This window comes from Leuresthes tenuis, unplaced genomic scaffold (assembly GCF_036924035.1).
Source record: "Leuresthes tenuis unplaced genomic scaffold, fLeuTen1.0.hap1 SCAF_21, whole genome shotgun sequence".
In the NCBI taxonomy this organism is placed as follows: Eukaryota; Metazoa; Chordata; class Actinopteri; order Atheriniformes; family Atherinopsidae; genus Leuresthes; species Leuresthes tenuis.
Genome location: NW_027325375.1, coordinates 29,489,192 through 29,514,796, shown reverse-complemented (window position 1 = coordinate 29,514,796; position 25,605 = coordinate 29,489,192). Strand labels below are relative to the sequence as shown.

Here is a 25,605-nt window from a genome sequence, read left to right as displayed (position 1 = left end):
AGATTTATTTGCCTAACAATACATATTCTGAGTGACTATTAGAAGGAAAGGTCCTGTCTGCTTACTCAGTATAGCTGATACTAAAGACCATCTCTTCCATTCGTGGATATTGCATACAGACTTTTCTAGAGAAATATTTTTTTGGATGGATTACCAAATGACATTGCTAAGTCTAAAATAGATATCCAACGATTAAAGAGGCCAGCGTGACCTAATGTTAAATCCCGCTTTTTCTTTGCTCCAGTTGGGAAAAAAAAAGAAATGAAAATGAAAAAATACGTTTCATTGTGTGTGAGAAATAAGAGCTTATTCTTGTCCTGACTTCTAGTGCTTTAGTCCATCATGTCTCCGGGCTTGTGGAGGGTTTTGTAGAGCTGCAGCATAATTCAGCTCCAACTTAATGGGAGCGTGGAAATGATGCAATGAAGGGAAAAAAGAATTTCATACAACACCCTGGCAGTGAAAGCAAACTCTCTGAAGTTGTGTTTTCAGTGCCACCTGCAGGTGGGATAGTGCTGAATACACCACATGGAACATTCATTTGATAAATTACTGTAATATAGCAGTCAATTTGAGCATTTCCAAAGAGGAAAAAAATTAATTTTACTCTGAATCAACTGAGACATCAGGAATGTGGTTTGAATGGCAGAACAAATGTTAGTCCAATAAAACAAACTGAAAACAAACTCAAGAAAACGTATGTGCAGAATAAAAATTCACTCCTATTCAGAGAAATTAACAGAAAGATGGCCGCGCTTCTCAAGTTCAGTGAATAAAGGCAACCCATCTCCCCTGGACTGAATGAAATGTAACAGAAGGATTCTCTATGTAAGACCTCAAACTTGTGGTTTACCAATGTCAGCAGTAACATTCACATAGAAACACATATTCAAATTAACCTTTGAGAAGTTGAACATTAAGTAATATTCTAATGTGCCCATTGTTCTGCTTTAAAACTATTAATAAACACAAATCTATCGCATTGGTCCAGTATCTAGTAAGAATCCTATCTGTGGCCATAGTGAAACAGCTGCTATTTAATCCCATGGGGTGAGTCCCAATGATAATCTGAAAGAGCTCATTTTAGCCACTGGGAGGAATGGACAATAAGAATAGTCACTCTTTCCTGCACTCAAAACCATGTAACATAAAACTTCCAGGTCCTGTTGATTGTAACAATGTTAACGACATACTGTATGAATAATTTCCATCTGATATTAACATTTACTTGAGGAGGACTGCAAGAGTGAGGCAGGCTCCCGCATACCTGTAGCAACACCATCCAATCGATAAGGAACCGAATAGATAAGTGCCCCTCCCGGATGACTGAGCTTCTCACCCTATCTCTAAGGAAGAGCCCAGACACCCTACGGAGGAAGCCCATTTCGGCCGCTTGTATTCGCAATCTTGTTCTTTCGGTCACTACCCACAACTCGTGACCATAGGTGAGGATGGGAACGTAGATTGACCAGTAAATTGAGAGCTTCGCCTTTTGGCTCAGCTCCTTCTTCACAACGACAGGTCGGTGCAGAACCTGCATCACTGCAGACGCTGCACCGATCCGCCCGTCAATCTCCCGCTCCATTCGTCCCTCACTCGTGAACAAGATACTTGAACTCCTCCACTTGGGGAAGGATCTCATTCCCGACCCGGAGAGAGCATTCCACCTTCCCTTTTCCGGCTGAGGACCATGGTCTCGGATTTGGAGGTGCTGATTCTCATTCCAGCTGCTTCACACTGGGCTGCGAACCGCTCCAGTGAGAGCTGAAGGTCACAGCCCAACGACGCAAACAGAACCACATCATCGGCAAAGAGCAGAGACCCGATTCTCAGATCGCCAAATCGGACCCCCTTAATGCCCTGGCTGGGCCTAGATATTCTGTCCATAAAAATTATGAACAAAATTGGTGACAAAGGGCAGCCCTGATGGAGTCCAACCCTCCGACTTACTGCCGGCAATGCGGACCAAACTCTGACACCGGTCATACCGAGACCGAACAGCCCCTATCAAGGGGTCTGGCACGCCATACTCCCGGAGGATGGAGTATCTGTTTAAAATAGATATCCAAGTCTTGTTTTTCATGTTCCCACAGTATGTAAAACTATTTAGAACTTGTCTTTCTGCATTAATGTGGTCATTAAATGTCTTCTGATCTTCTTGAGTCTCAAACATAGACACACCTTTGGAAACTCAAATCAATAACTTGTTGAACCTTTGCTGCAATAAAGTACAATTTCCTGAAGCTGTCGGTCAGATGGTCAGATAAGGAACTGTGGATCATTCATCCTTACAAATCTCGAGGTTGCAGGCAGCCCTAAAACATACAACCACTTACGTATGCCTGCTGGTGTCTTTGAGCTTTGCTGATTTCAGGTGGGTATCAATGTGTTTATAGAAGTGTAGAAATGCAACAGCAGTGCTAATTAATATATGAATATAATCGGGTATATCCTGCTTCAGAGATGTGAGCAGAGTGCACTACTAAAATGGCTTTTCCCCATATATTCAAACTGACTATTGATTAAAAGTCAAAGAATCTTCTAAGTGGTCTGTGCTAGTGTCTTTCAAACTCTAGACAGCATTTCTTCACCCATTCACAAACTCATTCCCTATGCTTGTAAACTACACGGAGTAGCTTGGTGCTAAGTGTACAGCTCGCTGTACCATCTGAGCTGCAGCCACTCCAGGCTGGAGTTGCTGCTTCACAGTTTACAATCAGATAGCTGCTCCTCCTTCCTCTCTATACCCCCCAACATACTGGAAAGACATGACTGTGTAGTGGAGAATGCAAGAATGACATTAATGTGTGAGGCTGGCCTTCACTGTTTGCAGTTGGCAGAGGCTTGTGATAAGCAAGCTCCAGCCAGAGAATATTCTCTGAAAGATAAACACTAAAATGGCTCGTAGACCTTCATCAGTGTGTTCAATTGTTTGCAAAAGTATTCTGTTTTTTTTTTTTACCAGAGCTGTGATGGATGTTTCTAAAATCTGATAATCTGCTAACACTAATGCTTTTTAACCTCCACAGTTTTTACATAGAACATCGTGTAGCAATGAGACCTCCAAACAGGTTTCCAAACAGAAAACATCCAAAGTGAATATTAGCTTCAGCTGTAGAAATGGAAGATGGGCCAGATAGAGTTTGCTCTTATTCTTATTGTACGATGTCTTAATTCAAAAGTGCCTCACATACTGAATGCCAGGTGTTTGTTGCAATTACTAAAATGAGTTGCTATCAAAGAAATTATAACAAACATAAAGATCTGGTGTGATGTTTTTTATTGTATAAAATATCTAAACATAATTTGTAGACTTATGGTGGAAATAATAAAAGTCACAGAATTCAGGTGCAGTACATTAGTAGAACTTTTAGTAGGAGTTTTTCTGCTATAACTATGTTTTCTTTTTGCCAACATATGAAAAAAAAAACAAGGATGAAATGATCTACTTGGAAATAAATTGTCATCATGTGACATTGAGAGGGTAGCATGAATCGTCCATCACAGAGATCACGTTTGCAGCCTTAAACTTCTCCTGATTTCTGACCAATGATTTTTTTGGGCCTTGTGAATTGGTCTTGAGATCCTGCTGACATCACTGTTACTGATGCCGTTCCCCTAACCGACCACAGCACAGCTGATGTCGCTCTTTGCTGTGTACCTATTGAGATGCAATAAGAGGTCTGAGTTTCCTCAGAAAGCAGAGTCAACTCATCTCTCCATCTCTTGCTATCACACACTGTCAGTCTTGCCAATAATATAATAATAAATCAATTCATTAGGAGTCACTGAAGCTGAAGTTTAACACCCCCATAAGTTCTCTATTACATTAGAGAACTCCTCCTGGACTCCTCAAAGCTCAATGAGAGAGTAACCGTTCCACTACCAAAGCTCACCCTTGGCCTATGCCTTCCTGAAGTCGGGTCACAGTCATTGCCATTCGTTTTAAGGCTGATAGATGAGGATGGAGTTGAGGCAGAAGACCCGCCAATGCTGCTGCTGGACTTTTTCCTCGAAGCTGTGTTGTGTTTTAGTGTAGCTTTAGCTGCCACTTTGAAAGCGTGGGCTGCAGTACTGCAGCGGACTTCCTCAATGGTGTTCCTGGAGGGCTTAAAGAGAATGATGTAGAGCTTGTTGAAAAAGATGCAGGCTAGCATTCCAAAGCTGGATGCCAGAATAGCAATAACCTCCACGGCTGAAACAAACTTGCCATAAGTACTAAAGTAGGCAGGGATAAAAGAGATCCACACAATAAAGAATATTAGCATGCTAAAGGTGATGAACTTGGCCTCTGTAAAATTTTCTGGAAGTTTCCGTGATTTGAATGCAAAAAAGAAACATATAGCTGCCAAGAGGCACGTATAGCCAATAAGAAACCCGAGAGCCATCACAGAACCCTCATTGCATGTAATGAAAATGATCTCATCAATGTCATGATTCATATAGCTGGAAGGAGGGGCGTTATAAAGCCAAACCACACATATCATGACTTGTACAAATGTACACAAAAACACCAGAAGAAACTGCAGGTTTAATCCCCACCATTTACGGTGGAGACTTGTAGGAATCTTGGCCTCAAATACCAAAAGCACTCTGTTAGTTTTCACAAGGATGCAGGAGATACAGAGAACAAAACTAATCCCAAAGGCAGGTTGACGCACACGGCATGTCCAGTCCTGCGGCTGTCCAATGAAAATGAGAGAGCTGGAGAAGCAACAGATCAGTGAGAACAGGAGAACGTAGGACAGTTCACGGTTTGTGGCCTTCACTATTGGTGTGTTGCGAAATCTGACGAAGACTCCCATCACAAAAGCTGTCAAGACAACACCCAGCATGGCACATATGGCTAAAGCTATCCCAAATGGCTCTGTCCAGGAGAGAAACTCGATTTCCTTCAGGAAACAGGATGTGTGGTTCCCATTCGACCAGGAGTTATTTGGACACTTGGTGCAAACGCTGGCATCTGTGTGAATGCAAAAAAATAAAGTATTCTGTGATAAAACTTCGACATTAACAAGCGGTTTCACAGAGGCTGAACAGATCTGTATACCTTTATGATTACTGTACTCTCCATCTGAACACTCTGTGCACTCAAAGCAGCACGTGGGCATACTGTCAATGATCCCCTTCCTTGTGCCGGGTTCACAGTCTTCACTGCAGTTCGAGAATGGCACCTGCAGGGTATAGAGCAGATATAAATGTTGCATGAGATGGGCAAAAAATATTTATGTGATTCTATTCAAAATGTATAAGTGTGTAGTTTTAAGTTAAAAAAAAATTCTAACATGGTCAATGTATCAAATATTACCCATTTTTCTTTTTATTTCAAGTCTCTTGATCATATTTATACCAGCTCTGATGAACTGAATGAATGCTACCCTGTCAATACAGACCAAAAAGCAGAGTATTTTTTTCCGTGGTTACAGGAGAGCAAAACATAGCAAAAGAGAGTAAAACTTGGACTGTGTCGGCTCAATTAAACAAATGCTGTAAGCAACTGGAATTTAAAAAGTTCAAAGCCTTTATTGTTATGTTTAAAGCAACTTGTTTCCTCCGGCCAGCAAAAGGAGGAGCTTCAGTGCCGAGTTAGATTTCTATCCATTTTCTATACCTGCTTAATGATATTCAGGGATGCAGCCTATCCTAGCTGCCACTGGGTATAATGGCCAGTCCATCACAGACAAATGTCAGAAAACGATGGTGCGGAGAAGGGAGGACCCAGATACAGAACCTCAAAAATCAAAAGGTTTATTCCAAAACGCACAAAGCACAACAAAGGTTGTGGCTGATAAACTAAACTGTGGCAAAATAACAAGACAAAACCAGACTATGACAAAACAAATAAGACAAGACTATGGAACGATGAGGCAAAACCTGGCGAAACTGTGGACAAGAACTACGTGGCATGAACAAGAAAAGTTAAGTGAGGATTTTGCAATGACTATGAGTGAATCTGGAAACTAAATACTGTGGGGAGGTTATTAGTGATGATGTGCAGCTATGGAACGAAAACAGGTGACGTGAAACTTAAAGCGACAGGAAAAAACGAGACAGAATGAATCTAGAACCTGAAAACATAACAAAAGAAGACTTAATAACATGTTATTGTGGTAAATAGCAACATCTCCTCCTTAAAGAGCCGATAATATGATCATTTTCAAGTTTTGTGATTTCGAGTAGTTAACTCGAACAAATTTGCATGTTGTAATATTAAAAAACTACATAATTTTATATTGTACATTTCTGCGAGACAGTTATTTCTCTTTCTTTTTAAAACTCTTTGTCTCTTTAAGTCTCCCTGCTGAAAAGCCTATATGCTTGTCTGTGGTTGGCTGATTGATCGAATGTGGTGTGGTGGAATGCAGCAGCTCTTTTTTTGTTTTCAGGTGCTCTAAACTAGCTACTAGACAGGCATTATACAGCAACAAATCATCCAGTTGATACGATCAAATGGGTAATTTGTCCACACCTTTAAGTATATATGACCCATGATAAATATCTCCTCTACAAACGCAACTCAGAGCAGACATTCTTAAGTGTTTCCTTTAAGAATTTGAAAATGATCATTAGGAGCTAAGACTGAGATTGAACTGTAGTGTGCAGCACTTTCAATCATTCAGGAGTTTATGCTGCATGACAAAGACTTTTTCACTTTACAGTTATGCTCAGTTGAAAACTTAACAACCCTTTACTAAGACACTTTAGTCACTTCCTTGTTGGGTCCAGCCAATAACTGCCCTTGGTTAGTGTTAGAAATTAAACTACTTTGTTAGGGTTAGAACTGACTGTGGCTCAGACCAAAACATATCATATATATTTTTCAGATTGCAACTGAAACCATCACCTTTATTCATGCTATATCCACAATTCCTCTGCAGTTCTGCTCATGACCACGAGAGGCTGTGTATTCTACCAACAGGATATGTTTGGATGGAGGACAGGCTCTTATGCAAATGTTGATGTGCATAAGTAATGGATAAAAATAGACTGTAGAGGTTGCATTTAAAGAACTTTTCAATCCTTTTGCTCTATCCTCTGGGCTTTGTGATTTTGGAGAATATTTACATGTAAAGAACTAAATAACACACTAAAGGAAAACTCAAAGTACATCATATGACAAGATTGATACAGGTATAACTGATAATAATGTATTATTATTTCTATTTGATGTCAACTTGAGAAGAGTCTGACATATTTATAAAGAAATTAGCTACCCACCACCCAACTTCACAATACTGCCCAACTCTCAATGCTGCTTTGGATCAGATTTATGTTTCAGGAGCAAACAGCAGAGTTAAAACAGAGATGTTACTGGACTTAAATATATCACCAACATCACAGTGTTAATCACACTTGAATTGATGTCTGTGTGCATCCACCAGAACAGTTTCACTGACCTCTGAACTATATCCATTCCAAAGAATCTTTGTCTTGTCAATGAACAGTTTGGATCCCCTCTTGGCATGCATGTTGTAGTATCCCACCTCCTCAAACACCACGGAGCCATGCTCCATTGACCTGTGCCAGTTAATAATGGTGTAATTTGCTGTCAGGTCAGCGTTTTCATCAAAGTGAATCTTTTCATCCATACTGTTGGTGTACTTCAAATGTCTGAGCTGCTTCAGCACCTATGACACAAAACAACACATTGGAATGGTTCACACATAAGTCAGTTATATGTTTTTAATCATTTGCAACATATTTCACCTGCCATGCTTCCATTTTCTTGATATCGGCACATGAATTGTTGGCAAAAACTCCATGTCCAGGTGTGCAGGTGAGTATGTCCTGCAGGGCCCGGGCAATAGAATAAACTGCAACATAAGCATTATAGGAGATACGAAGATGTGTGTAGTCCAGGTATGGGGTTTCAACACTTGTGATGTCTTCTTCACCAGTGCACAAAGGCCTGAAACTAGTGCTGCCGTTCTCACTTTCTTGGAGTCTCGGGCTGTCTTCCAGGTAACAGTTGAAGGTTTCCTCCCAAAACTCTCGGACAAATTCGTTGTGACTGTCTTTCTTCGGGTGGACTTGCTGTAGGAACCCCTTAAAGCCTGGTATATGTCCAGCCTTCAAAGCAAAGCCAATAGTCCCTGCCACAACATCTAGATATTCAGGTTTAGCAATAAGGGAGGAGCTGGCCCACGCTTCACTGGCTAGCCAGATGCGATCCGTGATGTTTCTGCTGACCATCTCTTTGATTAGAGGCTCAATATCTGGGCCACTGGCAAACACAACAATGACTTTAGCTGTGGAGTTCTCAATCCTGTCAGCCAGAGCTTTAATTTCATGATCCTCAAAGTACTGAGAAATAAGCTCGTTCAGGTGAATGCAGATGTCTCGCTCTTCCATCTCTTTCTCAAACTTTTCAATTCCTGGGCGCCCGTAGTCATCATCTGAGGCAACAGCAATGACCCAGTTCCACTGAAAGTACTCGATGATGTCCGCCATGGCTGTAGCCTGGTATTCATCTGTAGGAATTGTTCTCATGAAGGACTTGTACTGATTCTTGTTGCTCAAGAGGCGACTAGAGGAGGCATAGCTGATCTGGAGCAGGAAAGATTTCAGGCAATCTGTCAGGTTTTCACACGTCATTAATCACCTTCAGTCACAATAAATGTTTCATTTTTATTCTGTTGATTAAACATCATTCAGGCATTAGACTATCAATAAAAGGTTCTAAGCACCGCATTGTTTGTGGGTTCTGTTTTAAGGATTAATGCGACCTTTATTTGGATTTCTAAGTCCTCGGATGAGGTGGAATGATGATGTGGTGCTGAAATAGCCGCTGTCCTGGTACTGACCTGAGGAATGTAAAAAAGACCTAGTAGGTTTGCAACTGCCGTTGAAACTGCAGATCCTGCAGCTCCTACAACTGCGATGGTTGATGGGATGTGATCGGTGCAGTTACAAAACTCATCTAAATTCAGGGAGTCGATCTTATTTTGAGCCACAAAACTAAGGGTAGCCTCCAAGGCTTTTGACACAGTATTACATGTGTCAAATATCCTGTATCCCAAGGTGATGTTAGGCAAGAGCACGCTGCTGTTGTTAATCTCATCAATAGCAAAAATCATAGCCTGAAGCCAACGGAAACCACGGAAGTTGAACCTGTAAAAGCAGACGAGGCATGCATTAGGATGAGCTCGATGCACTCGGTTTTCAATGAGACTTTGCTTCGTGAATCTTACCTGACACACTGTGTGGATTCTGGCCGGGCTGCCAGGTCTTGATCTTTGGATGCGACACCAAAGTGTATGGGGAACAGACCTCCCAGTAAGATATCACCAGTCATCTGTGCTCTCTGATGGGGCCCGTAAGTGGAAATCACACAACTGGACCCCAACAGCATCATGTAATACAGGAGCAGTCTCATCTCTCTTTTCTTTGACCGGGTAGAATCGTTTCCTATGTCTACCTGGGGTGAAATTCTTTTTAATATTCCCTGCTCCCTTCACTCTGCTTGTTGTGTTGTTTTGTGTTATTCATGTTTGCACTGATGAGAAAGTCTAACTGTTGGAAAGAGCAAGGAAAACACGTCATGTATTTGTGGACAAATGGGCTGTCATCACATTTTACAAGAAACAATCAGCACTGGAAAAAAAGCCTTTTAAAATTCCTGATAATAAAACACTTACTGGGCTCACTTTCCCATATAAAAAGGGACACAACGACTGAAGAGGCCAACGTGACCTGAGGCTGTACCTCCACTCAAATGACTGCTCAACCGTGTAGTTTTTAAGTCTAGATTTTTTTCTATAATGAGCTGACTCATTCAATAATGTTTCTAAAGAAAGATAAGTTTTAACATTTCACACCTGACTGACACGGTCAGCATACTGCTGAAAATACTCTGAACCGAAATAGATGCAGGATTTACATAAGCTGAGGCTGCAGTCACACTCTAATGACCCTCCTTTTCTGCAGAGCCCCAGTCTTATGCTGTGGCCAGTGAGCTGAAGTCACCATGGAGAAAAGCGATAGCAGCCCCTCTGCATCTGTTTAATACTGCTGGAAAAATGCTGGGGCAGAGCTGTGATAATGAAGTAACTACCACGCCAAACAGCCATTTTTGGTCACAGCACAGAGGCAGAAGAGCCTTCGTTGTGTCAAAAGAAAAATGATTAAAATGAATTAGCATTTTTCATTTTCCACGACTATTCTTCTTATCTTACTTTGTGTAAAAGTGTAAATTTAAAAAGTGAAAAAGTGACAAAAATTACAGGTATTTAAGGTCAAATCAGTAAAATAACTAAAATAGTTGATAAAAATTCAGGGAGTCGATCTTATTTTGAGCCACAAGAATATTAGCAGCTGTTTTGAGAAAGCTGTGGCCTGAATTAATATAAGTTCATCGAACATTAAGCAAGGAATAAAAGGAGAATTCAACTTACCGCCCGAACTTCTGTTTGTAAAACACACCTAAAGCAGTTGGTCGGACGTTTTCCAGTGATTCTAAGAACTATTTCCAAAATATCTTCGGTTCTGAGTGAATTCAAAGAACGATGCTGCTTACCTTCTGAACCCCTCTCTGCAGATGAATCATTAACAGAGAGGGGGATTGTCCACTTCCTTCAGCTAATGAAGTCTGCTCAGAGTTCACTCCTCTGGGACTAAAAGTAATCACAATATAAAGTAGCTGAGAAAGAGTTAAGAAGGTAATTCTGTAGTATTTCCACAGCATTACATATAAACAACCAGATAAAAAGAAAAGACAGATTTAAAAAGTTACCATTGTCTACAACCCTCCTTAATTTGTAATTCTAGCTGCGTATTTGGATGTTTGTCACTCTCAAGTTACAGTAACTTTAAATCTTTCAGCAAATATAGCAGTTTTAAAGCTTCTGTAAGTATTTTAACCAAACTAGAAAAAGGGAAATTGGAGCCCACATTTGTGGAAAACAGTGGTGTTAACTTTGACACCAGTTATTTTCATGCTTAACATCCAGTGATCAGTTTTACAGGCAGGTTTTTCACTGAAGTCGAGCTGCAGCATGATACCAGGAACCCCTGGAAGCAATGGATTGCACCGTTACGTTCTTCAAACAACGAGCTAACTCCTTATGCTCCGGTGAGCCAGTCTTAAATTTGTTGCTGAGCAGATGTCTGCAGTAAAAAGAATTTCAGTTTACAACATGTTGACTTACATGACGAACGAGGCGACTTACATGTGTGGAAACCCAGCTCTGTGTCAACAAGGCATAAGACACAAAGAAAAGCCTAAAAGGTTTAATGTAACAAGCCAGCTCTAAAGTTGGTTTAAGCAAGTTTATTGTTCCAGTCAACTTCTTTACAGTTGAAGGAAGGTTGGCTCACTCAAAATGTAGACTTCACTAATCAGGACACTCAGAAATCCTCTCAACACCGACATGAAACCATCTCAGCAGTCTTTAAACAATCACAATTAACATCTTTAGCATTATCAGTTGATGGCAGCAACTTGACCAAATAGATTTAACCATTAGATAAAAGTTAGATGAAAGAAATTAGATGAATAAACTTGATTTAAGTGAGAGCGATGCATCATGGTCAGTATTAGGTTTGAATGAATTTATGGCAAATAGTCACTTTTGCACATTAAGTTAAACTATTTAATTTGTCTATTCAAATACCAGAATATCAATAATAGAATCACATAGACTGTCATACAGTCTAAAAGAATATCGATAGATTATTCACTGTTTTTTGCAATCACAGAATCTGTCAGAGAGCATCAACAGTTTAAGGAAGTCCAGAAAAAATAAAAGCTAAACATAAACAGCTCAGAAACAGCCGGATTTAACGGTTTATAAACTGCTTTCTACTTTATAAAGTGTATGTCATTGCTTGCCTTGCCAGTGGTGTCCTGGGATAAATCATTTAGATCTTGTCTTTTTCAGAAATGGCACATAAGTCTGAAATGTAACATAATGTGTAAAAAATGTTAGGCTGTGAAGAGTTCACAGTGAATGGATTTATGCTCACACATAGTGTGCACCAGGACAGATCAAAACAGTCCCACACACTGCAGTTTTCAACTGGGAAGGTAAGGATGTTTCCTTAAGATAATGAGTGAATATATGGTGTGGTGTGGATGGAATATAGTTAGTACTGTCTATAGAAGTATAGAAGTACTGTACCGTATGAGAATGACTGACTTATTATCAAGATATAGCATGTAAACTGTAAAATAACCATGCACTGCCTGGATTATCTCTGATTCATACTTAATACTTTGCCTATGAATATTAAATGATAAGAAATAATCCCTGTATATTCTTATTTGTCAGAACGAATGCCTTTTACTGTGCAGAAACTATGGGATAGCTTACGATGGAAGAGCTACAGCACTGTGTCGGTCGGAGTCATGCTTGAAGAGCTGAGGACTGGTTTCAGGGTTCAGGGTTAGAGTGAGGACAAGAGTCAGGGTTAGGAATTCAATTGTAAGAAACAGGGTGAAAGTAAAGGGGCCTTAATCTGGATGAGGGGTCTCTACATGTGTAGAAAAAGATTGTATGCGTGTCTGCTTGTGGCTGACTGATTTTGCTGTTAAATCTTTTGTGCCTCGTGGCCATTAACACTCTGAATCTATTTAGCACACTCAGCAAAATCATAAAGGTTTATATGAGTCTTGTGTTTTACTGGATTTGGAAATGTGGAACTATTCAGTTTGCTTTCTTTGATAAAAACTAATTCTGTGAACATGCTGCATATTGATCACTTGACTGAAATTAAACTGAAACTTAACCCTACATGTCTGCATTAACAGATGTCCGGTGCAAAGGTGCTGCTGTTCCTGCAGAGCCTGTCACGGAGGAAACCTTTGGAGCCCGAAGGCGAAGTGTCCAACTTTCGCCGCTGCCTGACAACCCTCGACCTGGTGGCTCTTGGGGTCGGCAGCACACTGGGGGCCGGTGTTTATGTGCTCTCAGGAGAGGTGGCCAGGACCGTGGCAGGTCCAAGTATTATTATCTCCTTCTTGATAGCAGCTGTGGCCTCCATCTTTGCAGGACTGTGTTACGCTGAATTTGGAGCTCGTGTTCCAAAAACAGGCTCTGCCTACCTCTACTGCTATGTGACTGTGGGGGAGATCTGGGCTTTCATCACTGGCTGGAACCTGTTGCTCTCTTATGTCATAGGTAAAAACAAGTACAACAAACATGCTCCTAAAATAAAAAGCTTGCACCGTATGTAATGGGTGATGTCATCTTAGAAGAGTTTTTGTCATTTTGAGACCGATCAAGATTTTTTTTGCCGATTTCTGTCAGGTATCGGTGGAGAGGTAGGACCCAGATGCAGCTCTTTTAGTTAAAAAAAAAGGTTTATTCACAAAACAGGGAGCAAAAACAAGAACAAAAAGCGCCGGATTCAAAAATACTTAAACGTGGAAAAAGACTATGACAAACAAAACAGGACTATGATTAACTGTGGTAAGACTGTGGTAACAAGACTATGAAATAAATACTACGAGCAATGACTAAACAAAGAAACATGACTATGGCTATGAGGCAAAACCAGACTTATCTCTGTGGCAAGGCATGAAGGGATAGTGAGGATTCTGCGATGACTGAAAGGAAACCAGGAGGCTAAATACTGTGGAGGGAGTGATCAGTGAAGCAGGTGATGTGAGTGAAACTAGGTGGAAAAACATGACTAGAACATAACCTGAAAACAAGATGATTAAACATAAACTGTGACATGAAAAACAAACTGTGACAATTTCCACTTTTCCCGCCTCTAAGAGGTTTTCCGCATTGTGTCTTGGTTTGTGTTTAAGGGACATCGAGTGTAGCCAGAGCATGGAGTGGGACCTTTGATGACCTTATTGGAAACATCATTGCCAACTCTTTGGGAAAACAGGCTGCGATGAATTTACCTGGACTGGCTTCCTACCCAGACTTCTTTGCAGCTGGTCTCATAATGCTCTTGGCAGGCAAGTTTCAGAGTTGACACCCCCATGACTTTAAAATAAATATAGGTTTGTAATACTGTAACTCGTGAAAAGTCTTTGACATGTTTCACAGTTGAGTTGCCAGAGTTTTTGTGCTTACCTTTAAACTTCCTGTGTTTGATTTCTTTGTAGGGATTCTTGCATTTGGTGTTAAAGAGTCGGCTATCGTAAATAAGGTTTTTACAGCCGTTAACATCCTGGTGTTGCTGTTTGTTATCCTCTCTGGCTTCATAAAGGGAGACCTCAACAACTGGCACACCGATGAAGATGCTCTCCTCAGCGGGTAGGAGTATGGACTCCTGTATTCAAGCTACTGCTGTATTTTTTTAAAGCTTCCTTAATAACCACATGGAAATATGTTTGTTATTTTTTAGAAACTATACGTTCCTGAATGAAACCAGCAGATACGGCAGCGGAGGATTTTTTCCTTTTGGCTTTGAGGGAACATTAGCGGGGGCAGCTACTTGCTTTTATGCATTTGTTGGATTTGACTGCATTGCCACAACAGGTAAACAAACTGAGTATCAGAAAGACTGTTGAGACTGGCCTCTTGATGAGCTGTAAAGAAAAAACTATTATCTTTTGAGCAATGACTTGTTAGAAAACACACAGTACTGTACAATGTAAGAGCATCCACCCTGCAACATGGTTTCATCTTTAGGAGAGGAGGTACAGAACCCTCAGAAGTCGATCCCACTCGGAATAGTGGCTTCCCTCCTCATCTGCTTCCTGGCTTATTTCGGTGTGTCTGCTGCCTTGACTCTTATGATGCCGTACTATTTGCTCAGCGTCCACAGCCCACTGCCTGCGGCCTTCTCATACATCGGTTGGGGCCCTGCAAAGTATGCAGTAGCCGTTGGATCCCTCTGTGCACTGTCAACAAGGTATGAAACGCAGGGTTCATTTGAGAAACCGAGGACTCCTCAAATCAAGACAGATCTGTGTTTAATTAAGAGTTTAAGCTGATTTGCTGAACATCTTATTGTCCACTGCGTGTTCCACAGTAGTTATGAGGGTCACGGGGAATCCCTTGTACAGATTTAAATAGAAGCAAATAATTCAGTGACTTCTGATCGGTTATTTGAGCTTTTTTCCACAGCCTACTTGGATCAATGTTTCCGATGCCCCGTGTTCTCTTTGCCATGGCCAGGGATGGACTTCTCTTCAGCCCACTCAGTAAAATGAGTGCCAGACAAAGTCCTGTCATAGCTACATTGTCTTCAGGGATAGTAGCAGGTAAAGGCCCCATTGTGCAACATAATCTCATAATATTTAGTGTATTAACTGACCTGAGGCTGCCAACATGCAGCACATGTGTATAAATGAATGAATATAGATGTAGACTTACGTAAAGCATATTTCAACTCGATTGATATCAGTGACAGACAGAGAGAAGTGTGATTCACTCAAATGCGTGTAAGTCTATGTAAATGATGTCTTTGCAGCTATCATGGCATTGCTGTTTGACCTGAAGGCGCTGGTTGACATGATGTCAATTGGAACCCTCTTTGCATACACACTTGTTGCCATATGTATTCTCATTTTAAGGTATGAATCTTAAAAGTATGCATGTGTTGTATTATTACTCTAATCTTAAACTGCCGTGTTTTATTGTCTACTATAGGGTGTTGCCACCACTCTTGTCTTTTATGCTGATAATCAGGTTGGGAATACAGTATGTTTCAAAATATCCTCAGATAACACAGGCTTTTATCTCTTATTGAATTAATCATATTAAGACAATTCCAGTTACATTTATACTTTCATAGCATAGATTGTCTGTATTATTAGATATTGAATACAATCCCAAATAAATGTGAGCGTAATGAAGTTACTAAGCAGTTTGTAAATTAAAAACAAACAAACTTGTATTTTGGTATTTACTTGAGCAACACAAGTCTGCAGAACAAATTGAAGATGATTAAAAGGTGGGAAATTTGCAAAACTACTGTCTAAATGTGGGTTATAAGCCAGCATCATGGATCTGTTAGAAGTTTTTTTTAATTGGGAAAGCATGTTTTATTCAGTTTAACATTAAACTGTATTGCAAAATAATCCAGACATATGAATGTGAAGCAGAAACATCAATAAAATGGTGATATAAGAATGGTTATATACCAGAAAAACATTAACCTCTGAACCTCATATTTAACCCTGTGTTGCAGCTGCACCAATATAATGGCTAAATGTTGTGCCCATTGCTTAAAGTTGTTCATCTTTACAGGTACCAGGCTGACCTCAGTGAAGATTCAAATTCAAGCAAAGCAGAACTCTTCACAATAGGAGGATTATTATGTCCTCCTTCTGAGGCCACCACACAAACATCAAAAAATGTGTCTGTTTTGACCGTCTTTATTGGTAAGTGACTGAGTTAACATTATCCCTAAATAATGTCCTTTGTACACAAGATTTTCATTGTTAATGATTCATTGGAACTTAGACAATTGCTTCTCCCCAGTCTTTATAGCTATCATCCTCAGCATCTTCATATCACAGACTGTAGACTCCCTGCAGGCCCTTCGCTGGTGGAGTTTATTTTGTGTCTTTGTGCTCGTGCTAACGCTGGGCCTCACTGTGCTGATCATCTGGAGACAACCACAGAGTACATCTAAAGCTGCTTTCATGGTAATTCACATTTAGAACCACTTTTAAGTTGCATATGCATACTGTACTCTGCTAAACTGCTAATAAATGTGTTAGCTGTATAACTATAATATAATATATTGTATAATGAAGTAGTGTAGAAGATTTTGCTAACTAGCAAGTTAGCAATAGCTGCCCCCGATGTAGTTTTTTCCCCTTTGCTTTGTCATGAAAATCTACTCTTTTATGTCTACAGGTTCCTTTTGTACCACTGCTTCCTACTTTTAGCACCTTTGTAAATGTCTATCTTATGGTTCAGCTTGGATCAGACACTTGGATCCGTTACGCAGTGTGGATGGCAGTAGGTATGAAAAGAACACCAACACAAATTACTGCCATTTTTAAGCCATAAATGTCAGTCATATGATAAAATAATGTAGCTTCCCGTGTAACTGATTTGTTTGTCTTTTCTTTTCACAGGTTTACTCATCTACTTTTGTTACGGCATTCAGCACAGTGTGCAAAAACAAAGGCTTGCAAATTCACAGAACCGCGTCAGTTTTCACAACATCACCACCACTATGGGGCAAAACCTTCAACCTGGACATTTTAATGGATAGGTTATGTGCATCAAAGTGATCAAAGATTGTGTACATAAGTGTCTTAACAGTGCTCATGGATTCAATGTATTTGATTTTATTCCCAGTGTCATTCCATGTCTTAGGGAAAATTAGATCTAGATCGGTTAAAGTAGAGAATTGACCCATATTTCTTTCATAGATTAACAATGCTTTCAAAATTTCTCAATTGTGGCTTCAGGATTAGGTGCTGGAGGATTCTTACAATCTGTAAAATTCTGATTATCTCAATTTTCAAGTAACATTTATCATTAGCGGGTGGTGTGGTTGTCAGCACCCTCACCTCACAGCAAGTGGGTTCCAGGTTCAATTCCCAGCTGGGGCCTTTCTGTGTGGAGTTTGCGTGGGTTCTCTCCGGGTACTCCAGCTTCCTCTCACTGTCCAATATATTATATTGTAATTAACATACTACAGCTGGACGAAAACGTTTGATTTCCCTGTATTCTCTTTAGTCATGCTGGTGCCAGTTAAATGAAATGTTTTATTCTTGATTACGATGATTTTTCCAATTTGTTTTTCATTGTAACTTTATACCTGTCTTTGTAAAATAAAATTGTAATTCAGTTTCTTTCTTTCTTTCTTTCTTTCTTTCTTTCTTTCTTTCTTTCTTTCTTTCTTTCTTTCTTTCTTTCTTTCTTTCTTTCTTTCTTTCTTTCTTTTCTTTATTGTTTAACCATACCCACTGTCCATCAATAATTAACTCCTTCTGGAATAAAATCACATACAACACGTGACAGGTCAGGAACGAGTTAAAGTCGTCTTTGTTCGAGGGGGTACAGTTTGCACTGCGCACTGCGTCTGATCCTATTGGCCAATCAGAGAACAATAAACAGTGAAATCCAGCCAATCAGCGAGCCGCTTCGCAGGGTGAGCGCATTGTTCAAAAAACCAAACGCACTCGAGTAAAATAACTCTGCTGGAGCTCAGATAGCTTCGAAAACTACACGCATAGACAGGTAATTTGGCGTGCTACGGGTTTGACGTTGTAATTATAGCATAGGTTAGGCATATTCTTAGGTTTTTGCGATCAACGGAGAACATTTAGCCAACAAATTTACTGGAATACAGCCGCTCGTCTCAATTTCCACATTTGAGGTTAGTAAAACTGAACTTTGTTTAAAGATGGGTCATTCGGTGGTAAAGGACAGGGAATTTGTTAGTTGCGACAAAACTGCATTTATGAATGTGAAATATTTGTAATATATAATCCTGTTAGACAACCTCAGCAATATTTACACTATTTGCTTTCATTGCACGTATTGATCAGCCTTTGTGAAAACATCCGTTTTATTCTACCCACATTCTTTTCTCGGGATAGAGTAGTTTATACAAATTGAGATGAGCTAATATGAAGGATTATTATTTGTATAATCCACAGTGTAACAGGCTAACAGTGTTACCGACAACGTTTCATGAAGCTGAGGGACAAACTGAGTGCGCGAGGTTGGCACAAGATGATGCAAAGTTTTACAGCTTTAATTCAATGTTTCCAGAATAATGCTCTTAAATTTAAATAACCACAGCTTTTAGGATTGAAGGGTATCTACTAGCATATTGTTATCATATATTATTAGTATTATAGTGGTGGTCGTGCAGAATAAAGTGCTGCAGTTGGTGCGTGATGTTGACCTTCAGCCATTCATTAGTTTGAAATCATGCGCTCTCCTCTGCACATACTTGTCAGGACAGGCGACTTCATGGAAACTAGTTTCCTGTCTGACTTGGATTTTTTTTACTTCGGAGGGCAAACAGGTCTTTATTCAGTTTCTGTCTCACCATGACACACCCTGATAATTGGCTCCTTCTTTCCTACCAACAACATGCTGCCTGATCGCAGGATAATCTCAAGGATTCACCATTAGACTGTATTCTTGTATTGTTTAACTACAACTTTTGTATCTGACTAGATAAGACAAGTATTTTGTCAACTAAAGAGTTTTTCTTTCTTTAAATTTCATGCTCCCTCTGATCTGAGCTTAAATGCAAAGCATTTCTAAAAATCTATACAGATTCTACATAAACTTCTTGATTCACAGCCAGGTTTTACTTACACATATTTTTCATATTCATGAGGATTTGGCCTCTTTTTTTACAGGAAAGCATGGCGCTGGCTCTGTCCTTGTCTTCTCCATGTGGATTCCCCTCTGATGAAGAGGAGGAAACGGCCATATTGGAGTCTACAGCTGCAGAGCATGGAGGCATGGCCAGACCACGTCTACCGGAGCTCTCTGTTATATCCCCTGGCCTGGACAGGCAGCCATCCATTACAGAACCGGTGAGATTTGGCAGAAGTGTTTGTTAACTAGCTGAATTTTACTTGATCTAAATTCCTTCACTGCAGCATAAAGACATACATCAGTAAACATTGTCATCTTTAGAAAGCAGCGGTGAAACGAGGAAGCTGTGATGAAGGAACCGCAGAGAAGGTGAAGGTTTTTCTGCGCATTCGGCCTCTTACCGACACGGAGCAAGAAAGAGAAGAAGAGCAGGTGAGACTGAAGTCATTTTAACCAACAGCTTTTCCTGAAGACCTTTTTTGTTTATATGATCCATGTATACATTTACAACTGTTAGGGCACCTGTCCTCTGAGCTTAAAGCTTCACTTTTCTCTTAGGCCTGTGTTGCCGTCCAAGATGAAGAGACACTGCTGCTAAAAGCTCCAAAGGAGTCTCAGAACATGAGGACAGCAGAGAGGGGAATCACCCAGAGCATTCACAAGTTCAGCTTCTCAAAGGTTGGAGACTCACGGGTGTGTCTGCTGTTCCTAAATGTGCATGTGCCAACCTGTCAAGCCTGATCTTCTTTTCATTACGTATCTTTGACAGATTTTTGGTCCGGAGACGACACAGCAACAGTTTTATGAGAGCACGATGAAGACCATGATAAATGATGTACTTAAAGGAGAAAACAGACTCCTCTACACTTATGGCGTCACCAATTCTGGAAAGACTTACACCATTCAGGGTAAGTGTTCGCTCCTCTTCCCCGTCGTCCCGATCACTTTAGGTTTGATTGTTTTATTTGTTTGCAGCACATGCTGATCTCGTATTTCTGTCGGTTAAATATCTGAAGTGTCAATCTTTGACCTGCAGGTAGCGGTCAAGAGGCGGGCCTCTTGCCCCGGGCTTTAGCGTCGCTCTTTAAGAAGCTGCAGGGGCGTCTCTATGGGGGCATGGACCTGAAGCCTGTCATGTATCAGGACGTGAGGCAGCTTGACCCCAGTGAGGTCAGGGTGGAGGAAATCCGCAGAAACTCTATACTCAAAGAGGTAAAAAGGGAATAACAGCTTCCAGAAGTCTGAGGCACACTCTACCAACAGGGCACATATAATCCTAATGTATTGGTGCAATATCTCTATCCCATAATATGGACCTTTATCATTAGTTTAAAGAGTTTTTAAGTTAAGTTTCTAAGATTTCTACATTTTTTGTTTGCAGGATGAGAGTCTGACTTCTCGTAGGGTCGGTACCACCACAGTCTGGGACAGCGGCATTGGAGGACTCTCCTCTACAACCAACAGTGCCACCCAGCTTGAAGGTGAGGAGACAGAAATGTGGTGTGAATGGTGACAGTCAGAGCTGCTTATTGATTATGATGCTGGATAAACAGCATGAATGGTTGGTGGCACAGAACCAGACCAGGTTTGCTTACTTTATCGTGCTCATTCTTTAAATTCTTATAGTTCCAACGGTTTGATTTTGCTGCTTCTCTGCAGACACCAACAGTGTGTGTCTGGAGCCGGACAGCCTCTCAGTCAGTGGAGGGGACGACCTGGAGAAAGGGGTGCAGTTTTCCATCTGGGTGTCCTTCTATGAGATCTACAACGAGTTCCTGTACGACCTGCTGGACGCTTCGCCCTCCCTGCAGCCCCGAAAAAGAGTCACAATGCGTTTATGTGACGACAAACAGGGCAACCCTTATGTTAAAGGTAGTACTGACCTATTAAATCTATTTATTTCACCTTCAGCAGTTTCTTTGGTGTTCTAATTAAAGCTGAAGCTCAGTCCCTTAATGCAGCCTCTCATCCGATTTGTGTTACGCTTCATTAAGCAGGATATGTTAAGATTTCTATGTCTCTTTCTGCACTTTAACTAGACTTATTTTACACTCTGTATTGATACAAATGCAATGTGTGCTGCATCCCTCTCGTTATATCAGATCTTACCTGGATCCAGGTCTGCAGTGCTGAGGAGGCTTGGAGGATTCTGAAGGTTGGACGTCGTAATCAGAGCTTCGCCAGCACTCATCTCAACCACAACTCCAGCAGAAGGTAGGTGCACATTCAACTTTTTGAGACCTTTTTGATGTTTATTCTTTGACTGGCACCTGTTGCATCTTAGATTTGGTTTCTGTAATTGTACAGCCACAGCATCTTCTCTATCCGTGTGCTGCATGTCCACCCGGAGGCCGTCTCAGCCCAGGCCATGCACATCAGCGAGTAAGTTCCACTCTCGTTGCTTCAAGTTGATTTGGTTTTCTTGAACTGGGAGCTTGTGAACACGGAGCTTGGTGCCTCCTTTGCAGACTGTCTGTGTGCGACTTGGCTGGATCTGAGCGCTGTAAAGAGCAGCGTAACGGTGACAGGATGAAGGAGGCCAACAACATCAACACCTCCCTCTTAACACTGGGACGCTGTATCGCTGCCCTGAGGCACAACCAGAACAACAAGTATGCTTAAAATTAGCAATGCGTTCGTAGTAAACGAGTCAAAATATGAGCAGGAAGCTGTTGGAGAGGTGCATGTGCTGCAGTGATTGATTTATACTTCCACAGGTCACGACCCCCTCAGGTGGTGCCCTTCAGGGACAGTAAACTGACCCGTGTCCTGCAGGGTTTCTTCTGTGGACGAGGAACCTCCTGCATGGTGGTCAACATCAATCCATGCGCCTCCATCTATGACGAGACCCTCCAGGCCCTCAAATTCTCTGCAATTGCGACACAGGTGAGGAAACACTCTCGTACATAGAAGTGACTTTCTGTGGGAATAGTTTAGTTTTGCATGTGGGGAGAAGATGAAAGAATAACGAGGTATGATGCATATCATCATCTCAGCTCGTCCATGGCCCATCCACAAAGACCAGAGTGGCCTACATCCTGTCTCTGCTCCGCGAGCCGGCGGCGAACGGTAATGAAAGCACAATCCTGGAGGAGGAAGGTGATGAAAGTGATGTGGAAGACGGAGATATCACCTTGTTGAACACTGAGGTAATATCCTCTCTGGTTTTGGACATTTCCTAGTTTTCACAAACCTTGTGAGCAGCTTTATGACTTAAATCTTTGAACCAAAAATCACAAAATGTTGGCGTAAAAACTTTGGCTTTTTGCATGTTGGACGAACACCAAAATCCTGTCTGCTAAGATCTAAAAAGGATTAAAGGTTTAAAAAGGCGTGTAGAGGGTTTGTTTCACATGTCCGCTGTTATTTTCTTTAATTAGGCTTTGCTGCAGGCCATTGATGTTCTGAAGAGAGAAGTGAGACGGCAGCGGGAAGAGAAAGAGGCTCTTGAGGCTAATGTGAGAGAGCAGGTGGTCTCTGAGATGATGGAGGTCATTTCTGGAATGCAAGAAGGATTCAAGTATGTGTGTTTGGTTAATATAAGAATACCTGCTTTGAGTTGTTAAGTAGGAGCTCATAATAAAAACATTTCTGGCAGTTCTGCAGATGCAAGTGAATGTGCTCGTAATGCTTCAGAGGTTTTATACATTATCCTGTTTAATGTTGATACTCCTGATTTGGAGAAAAGGTCTTGCAGATTAACATGAAAATAAGAGAATTCTGGACTTGGATGACGAATATAGATGCTAAGTTGTGATGTTTTGCTGCCCTGAAGTGAGACTCTGGAGGCTGAGAGGGCCCTAATTGAAGAGAGATATGAGGACAAGATAACCAACCTGCAGAAGCATCTGAAGAAATTCTACACACAGGAGCTGAAGGTCAGTGCAGATCTGTCAGGCATTGTCCCAAAGGTGATGCTGCACACCTCCAAATGCACGGTGCAAGTGTAACAGAGTTAGAAATGTACTTTATTAATTATTTCCAATTTGTAAGTTTTATTAATCATTTCATGATTATTTTGAGTATTTTTTAATTTACCATTATTTTATACATTTTCCCTGAGTTAATTACCCTCCTGCACTCTGCCCTTTTTGTTCCTCCTGGGCTTCTGTAGCCCCTCCCCTCTGCCCTCACAGTCCCATTGTGGTTTCCTGAGGGAGCAGAGGTGTAGGAAGAGACAGAAGAGATATGTTTTAATGTCTTCTGCAGAAAATAAATGCAGGAAAGCATCATATTGAATCCTCTTCCTCTGTGCCCAAACACACCTGTTACACATCCAGTGTGGTTTCATTTTTAATGCATCCACATATCAGTTTATTTATTGTAAATGTTTCGTAGGAGCGCGATCAGGAGATTGAAGCTTTATCTGCTGCGCTTGAAGAAAAAAAGGAGGGTAAAGCAGAATCCACGGCGGCGCCACAGGAAGAATCTGAGGGTCCTCGCCGTTCTCAGCGCCTCACGTCTCAAACTGAGCTGAACAGACTGCGTGCCGAACTTGATCAGTGTCGAGCTGAGCTTCATATCAAAGCCGGAGGTGAAGTCTGGCAGCAAGATGGCTCCACTGATGTGTCAATGCTGGGTTATCGCTGGTGTTTGTTCACCGTCTCGTTCTGTTTGCCCGTGCAGAGCTGACGAAACTGAAGATGCAGCTGGAAGTGCCAGGTTCAACCGGCGCTGTCACCAGCGCCGCTGACCGTAAGCTGCTGGAGGGTCAGCGGGTCAGTAACAGCTCTAACATGACACTTTCTGCTCTTTCTGCTTGTGATGCTCCTCATGTTCAGTTCAGAGAGGCTAACATGAAATGTTTGACCAACAGAACCTGCGCCAGCTGCAGCTGGATTTACAGAGGCTGGGAGTGGACCTGCAGTCCGGTGAAAGAGCCTGCTGTCGCAACACGGGAGGAGAAAGGCTGCGCCAAACATTATCAGCTGCAGATGAGACGCTAGCCAAGCAGGTGCAAACACATTTAAATCTGTTCTTTAAACTGAGCCTTGTGTTCGGAAAGAAAAGCTCAAATTTGACAGAATCCTCCTTTTAATGCTAATTAGGATGCCAACTTCAGACAAGCATCAGTTCTCAGTATTAAAGCTCATTTGTTATGTGCGATTCTCATCTCAAAACACTCTTTTTCTCTCTCCCTTTGCCCTCTTTAACGTTCTTAACGCACAGCCAGCCCTAAAACAAAACTTAGGTTTCTAACCTCTGTAGAAGGTGATTGCTCTGCTGCAGCACGTTTGCTTCACCATCTTTGTCACCTCATCCTTCACCTCCACCCCCCCTCTGGGCTGGTCTAACCCTCTCAACTGACTTCTTCTCAGAATCAGATCCTGATGGAGCTCCAGAATGGCTTGATGCTGGTTAAAGCAGACCTGCGGCGCAAAGCAGAGACTCTGGCACAGACACAGGCAGGTGGTCATCAGCTGCCCCCGACGAGCTTTGCTGCCTCCACCACACCGGGCTCCTGCAAAAAGAGGGGCTGCGTGGTCACCAATCCCAGGGACACCGAGAATCGGCCGCCGCAGAAACGGCCTTTTTTCCAGTCTCTGTTCCCGGCGCGTACCCCGACCCGTAAATACAACACTCGCGCTGCTGAGGAAGCAGCCTGCACCCCATATTCCCAGATCCTGCGGGCTCGCCAGCAGACTCCACCCCCCAGCCCTGTCTCCACCCCTCGCAGCCTCAGGGGGAAGTACTGAGCTAATCTAATATTATGCAAAAAAAACACCTGCCAGTTAACTGTACATGTATATATACTGTTTTGCTTGCTATATTTGCTTTTTGGGAGTGCGGTTTCCTCACAAATACAGTCGGAAAAAACCATTAGGAATGCCAGTAAAGCTGCTCAGCGGCTAAAGACTGTAAGGTTAGAATAGTGCATGAGCGTCTCAGATTCCTGCACGAGCATCGGCACCTTAAACCTGTCCCATAATGCATCACTCCTGCTTACAGCCGGTCACAGCCAACGCATCTGCTGGTTAACATTAGCTGTACTACCAAAGAGTTTTTATTAGAAACCAAGTCAAATAGATTGTATTCACTAGTTTCTTGTGCCAGTAAGCTAAGCTGCATGCGTTGTCCACCTGAGTTTCTTCCATTTGTTGCAATATATTTATCTTTTTTTTTTTCCTCCGCTCAGCTGGTTAAGGATTTAAGAGGGTTCTTTTGGACAGTAAGTTGGTCAGTTTGTGCTGTGTGTTGATGTGCTTCGTTGCTGCTGTGCTCTAATTGTTTTAGCTACATAAAACGATGAAGAAGTGTGCCCCGAGGATACATTTTCAGTCTGTTTGTTGCATGCATGTAAATAATTCAAGATGTTTTCTCTCCGAGTGTCGGTGGTCGTATGCACCTTTTTATTTTTTACATTCAACTATCAACCAAGAATTCAGTTACACTAAAA

General features: G+C 41.5%; 3 protein-coding genes across 4 annotated transcripts; 2 read left to right on the top strand and 1 right to left on the bottom strand.

Moving 5' to 3' along the window:
* Positions 1–3,824: 3,824 nt before the first annotated feature.
* Positions 3,825–9,376, bottom strand: casr (calcium-sensing receptor). The gene is made up of 6 exons (XM_072375104.1): positions 9,192–9,376; positions 8,805–9,111; positions 7,708–8,547; positions 7,398–7,628; positions 5,051–5,174; positions 3,825–4,963 (listed from the first exon to the last, which is right to left on the bottom strand). The coding sequence occupies exons 1-6, from the start codon at positions 9,374–9,376 to the stop codon at positions 3,825–3,827; spliced, it is 2,826 nt and encodes a 941-aa protein (XP_072231205.1).
* A 3,372-nt stretch (positions 9,377–12,748) lies between these two features.
* On the top strand, positions 12,749–17,133 carry LOC140279313 (cationic amino acid transporter 2). Its single transcript, XM_072374431.1, has 11 exons — positions 12,749–13,118; positions 13,757–13,912; positions 14,063–14,213; positions 14,305–14,438; positions 14,592–14,814; positions 15,030–15,166; positions 15,376–15,478; positions 16,155–16,288; positions 16,389–16,555; positions 16,770–16,878; positions 16,994–17,133. The coding sequence occupies exons 1-11, from the start codon at positions 12,749–12,751 to the stop codon at positions 17,131–17,133; spliced, it is 1,824 nt and encodes a 607-aa protein (XP_072230532.1).
* Positions 17,134–18,022: 889 nt separating this feature from the next.
* Positions 18,023–25,016, top strand: kif20a (kinesin family member 20A). Of its 2 annotated transcripts, none has more exons than XM_072374782.1 (19): positions 18,023–18,246; positions 19,247–19,426; positions 19,530–19,640; positions 19,767–19,886; positions 19,978–20,116; positions 20,245–20,420; positions 20,590–20,689; positions 20,868–21,080; positions 21,311–21,422; positions 21,516–21,590; positions 21,677–21,820; positions 21,926–22,094; positions 22,205–22,357; positions 22,589–22,728; positions 22,984–23,086; positions 23,547–23,742; positions 23,835–23,926; positions 24,025–24,162; positions 24,527–25,016. In XM_072374782.1, exons 2-19 carry the CDS (start codon positions 19,253–19,255, stop codon positions 24,902–24,904), a joined length of 2,733 nt encoding a protein of 910 aa, XP_072230883.1. In that variant the 5' UTR covers positions 18,023–18,246; positions 19,247–19,252; the 3' UTR covers positions 24,905–25,016. The 2 variants fall into 2 exon arrangements, with proteins under 2 accessions (XP_072230883.1, XP_072230882.1); XM_072374781.1 differs by having other exon boundaries at positions 19,978–20,120; positions 20,249–20,420; positions 24,527–25,015.
* Positions 25,017–25,605: the final 589 nt, after the last annotated feature.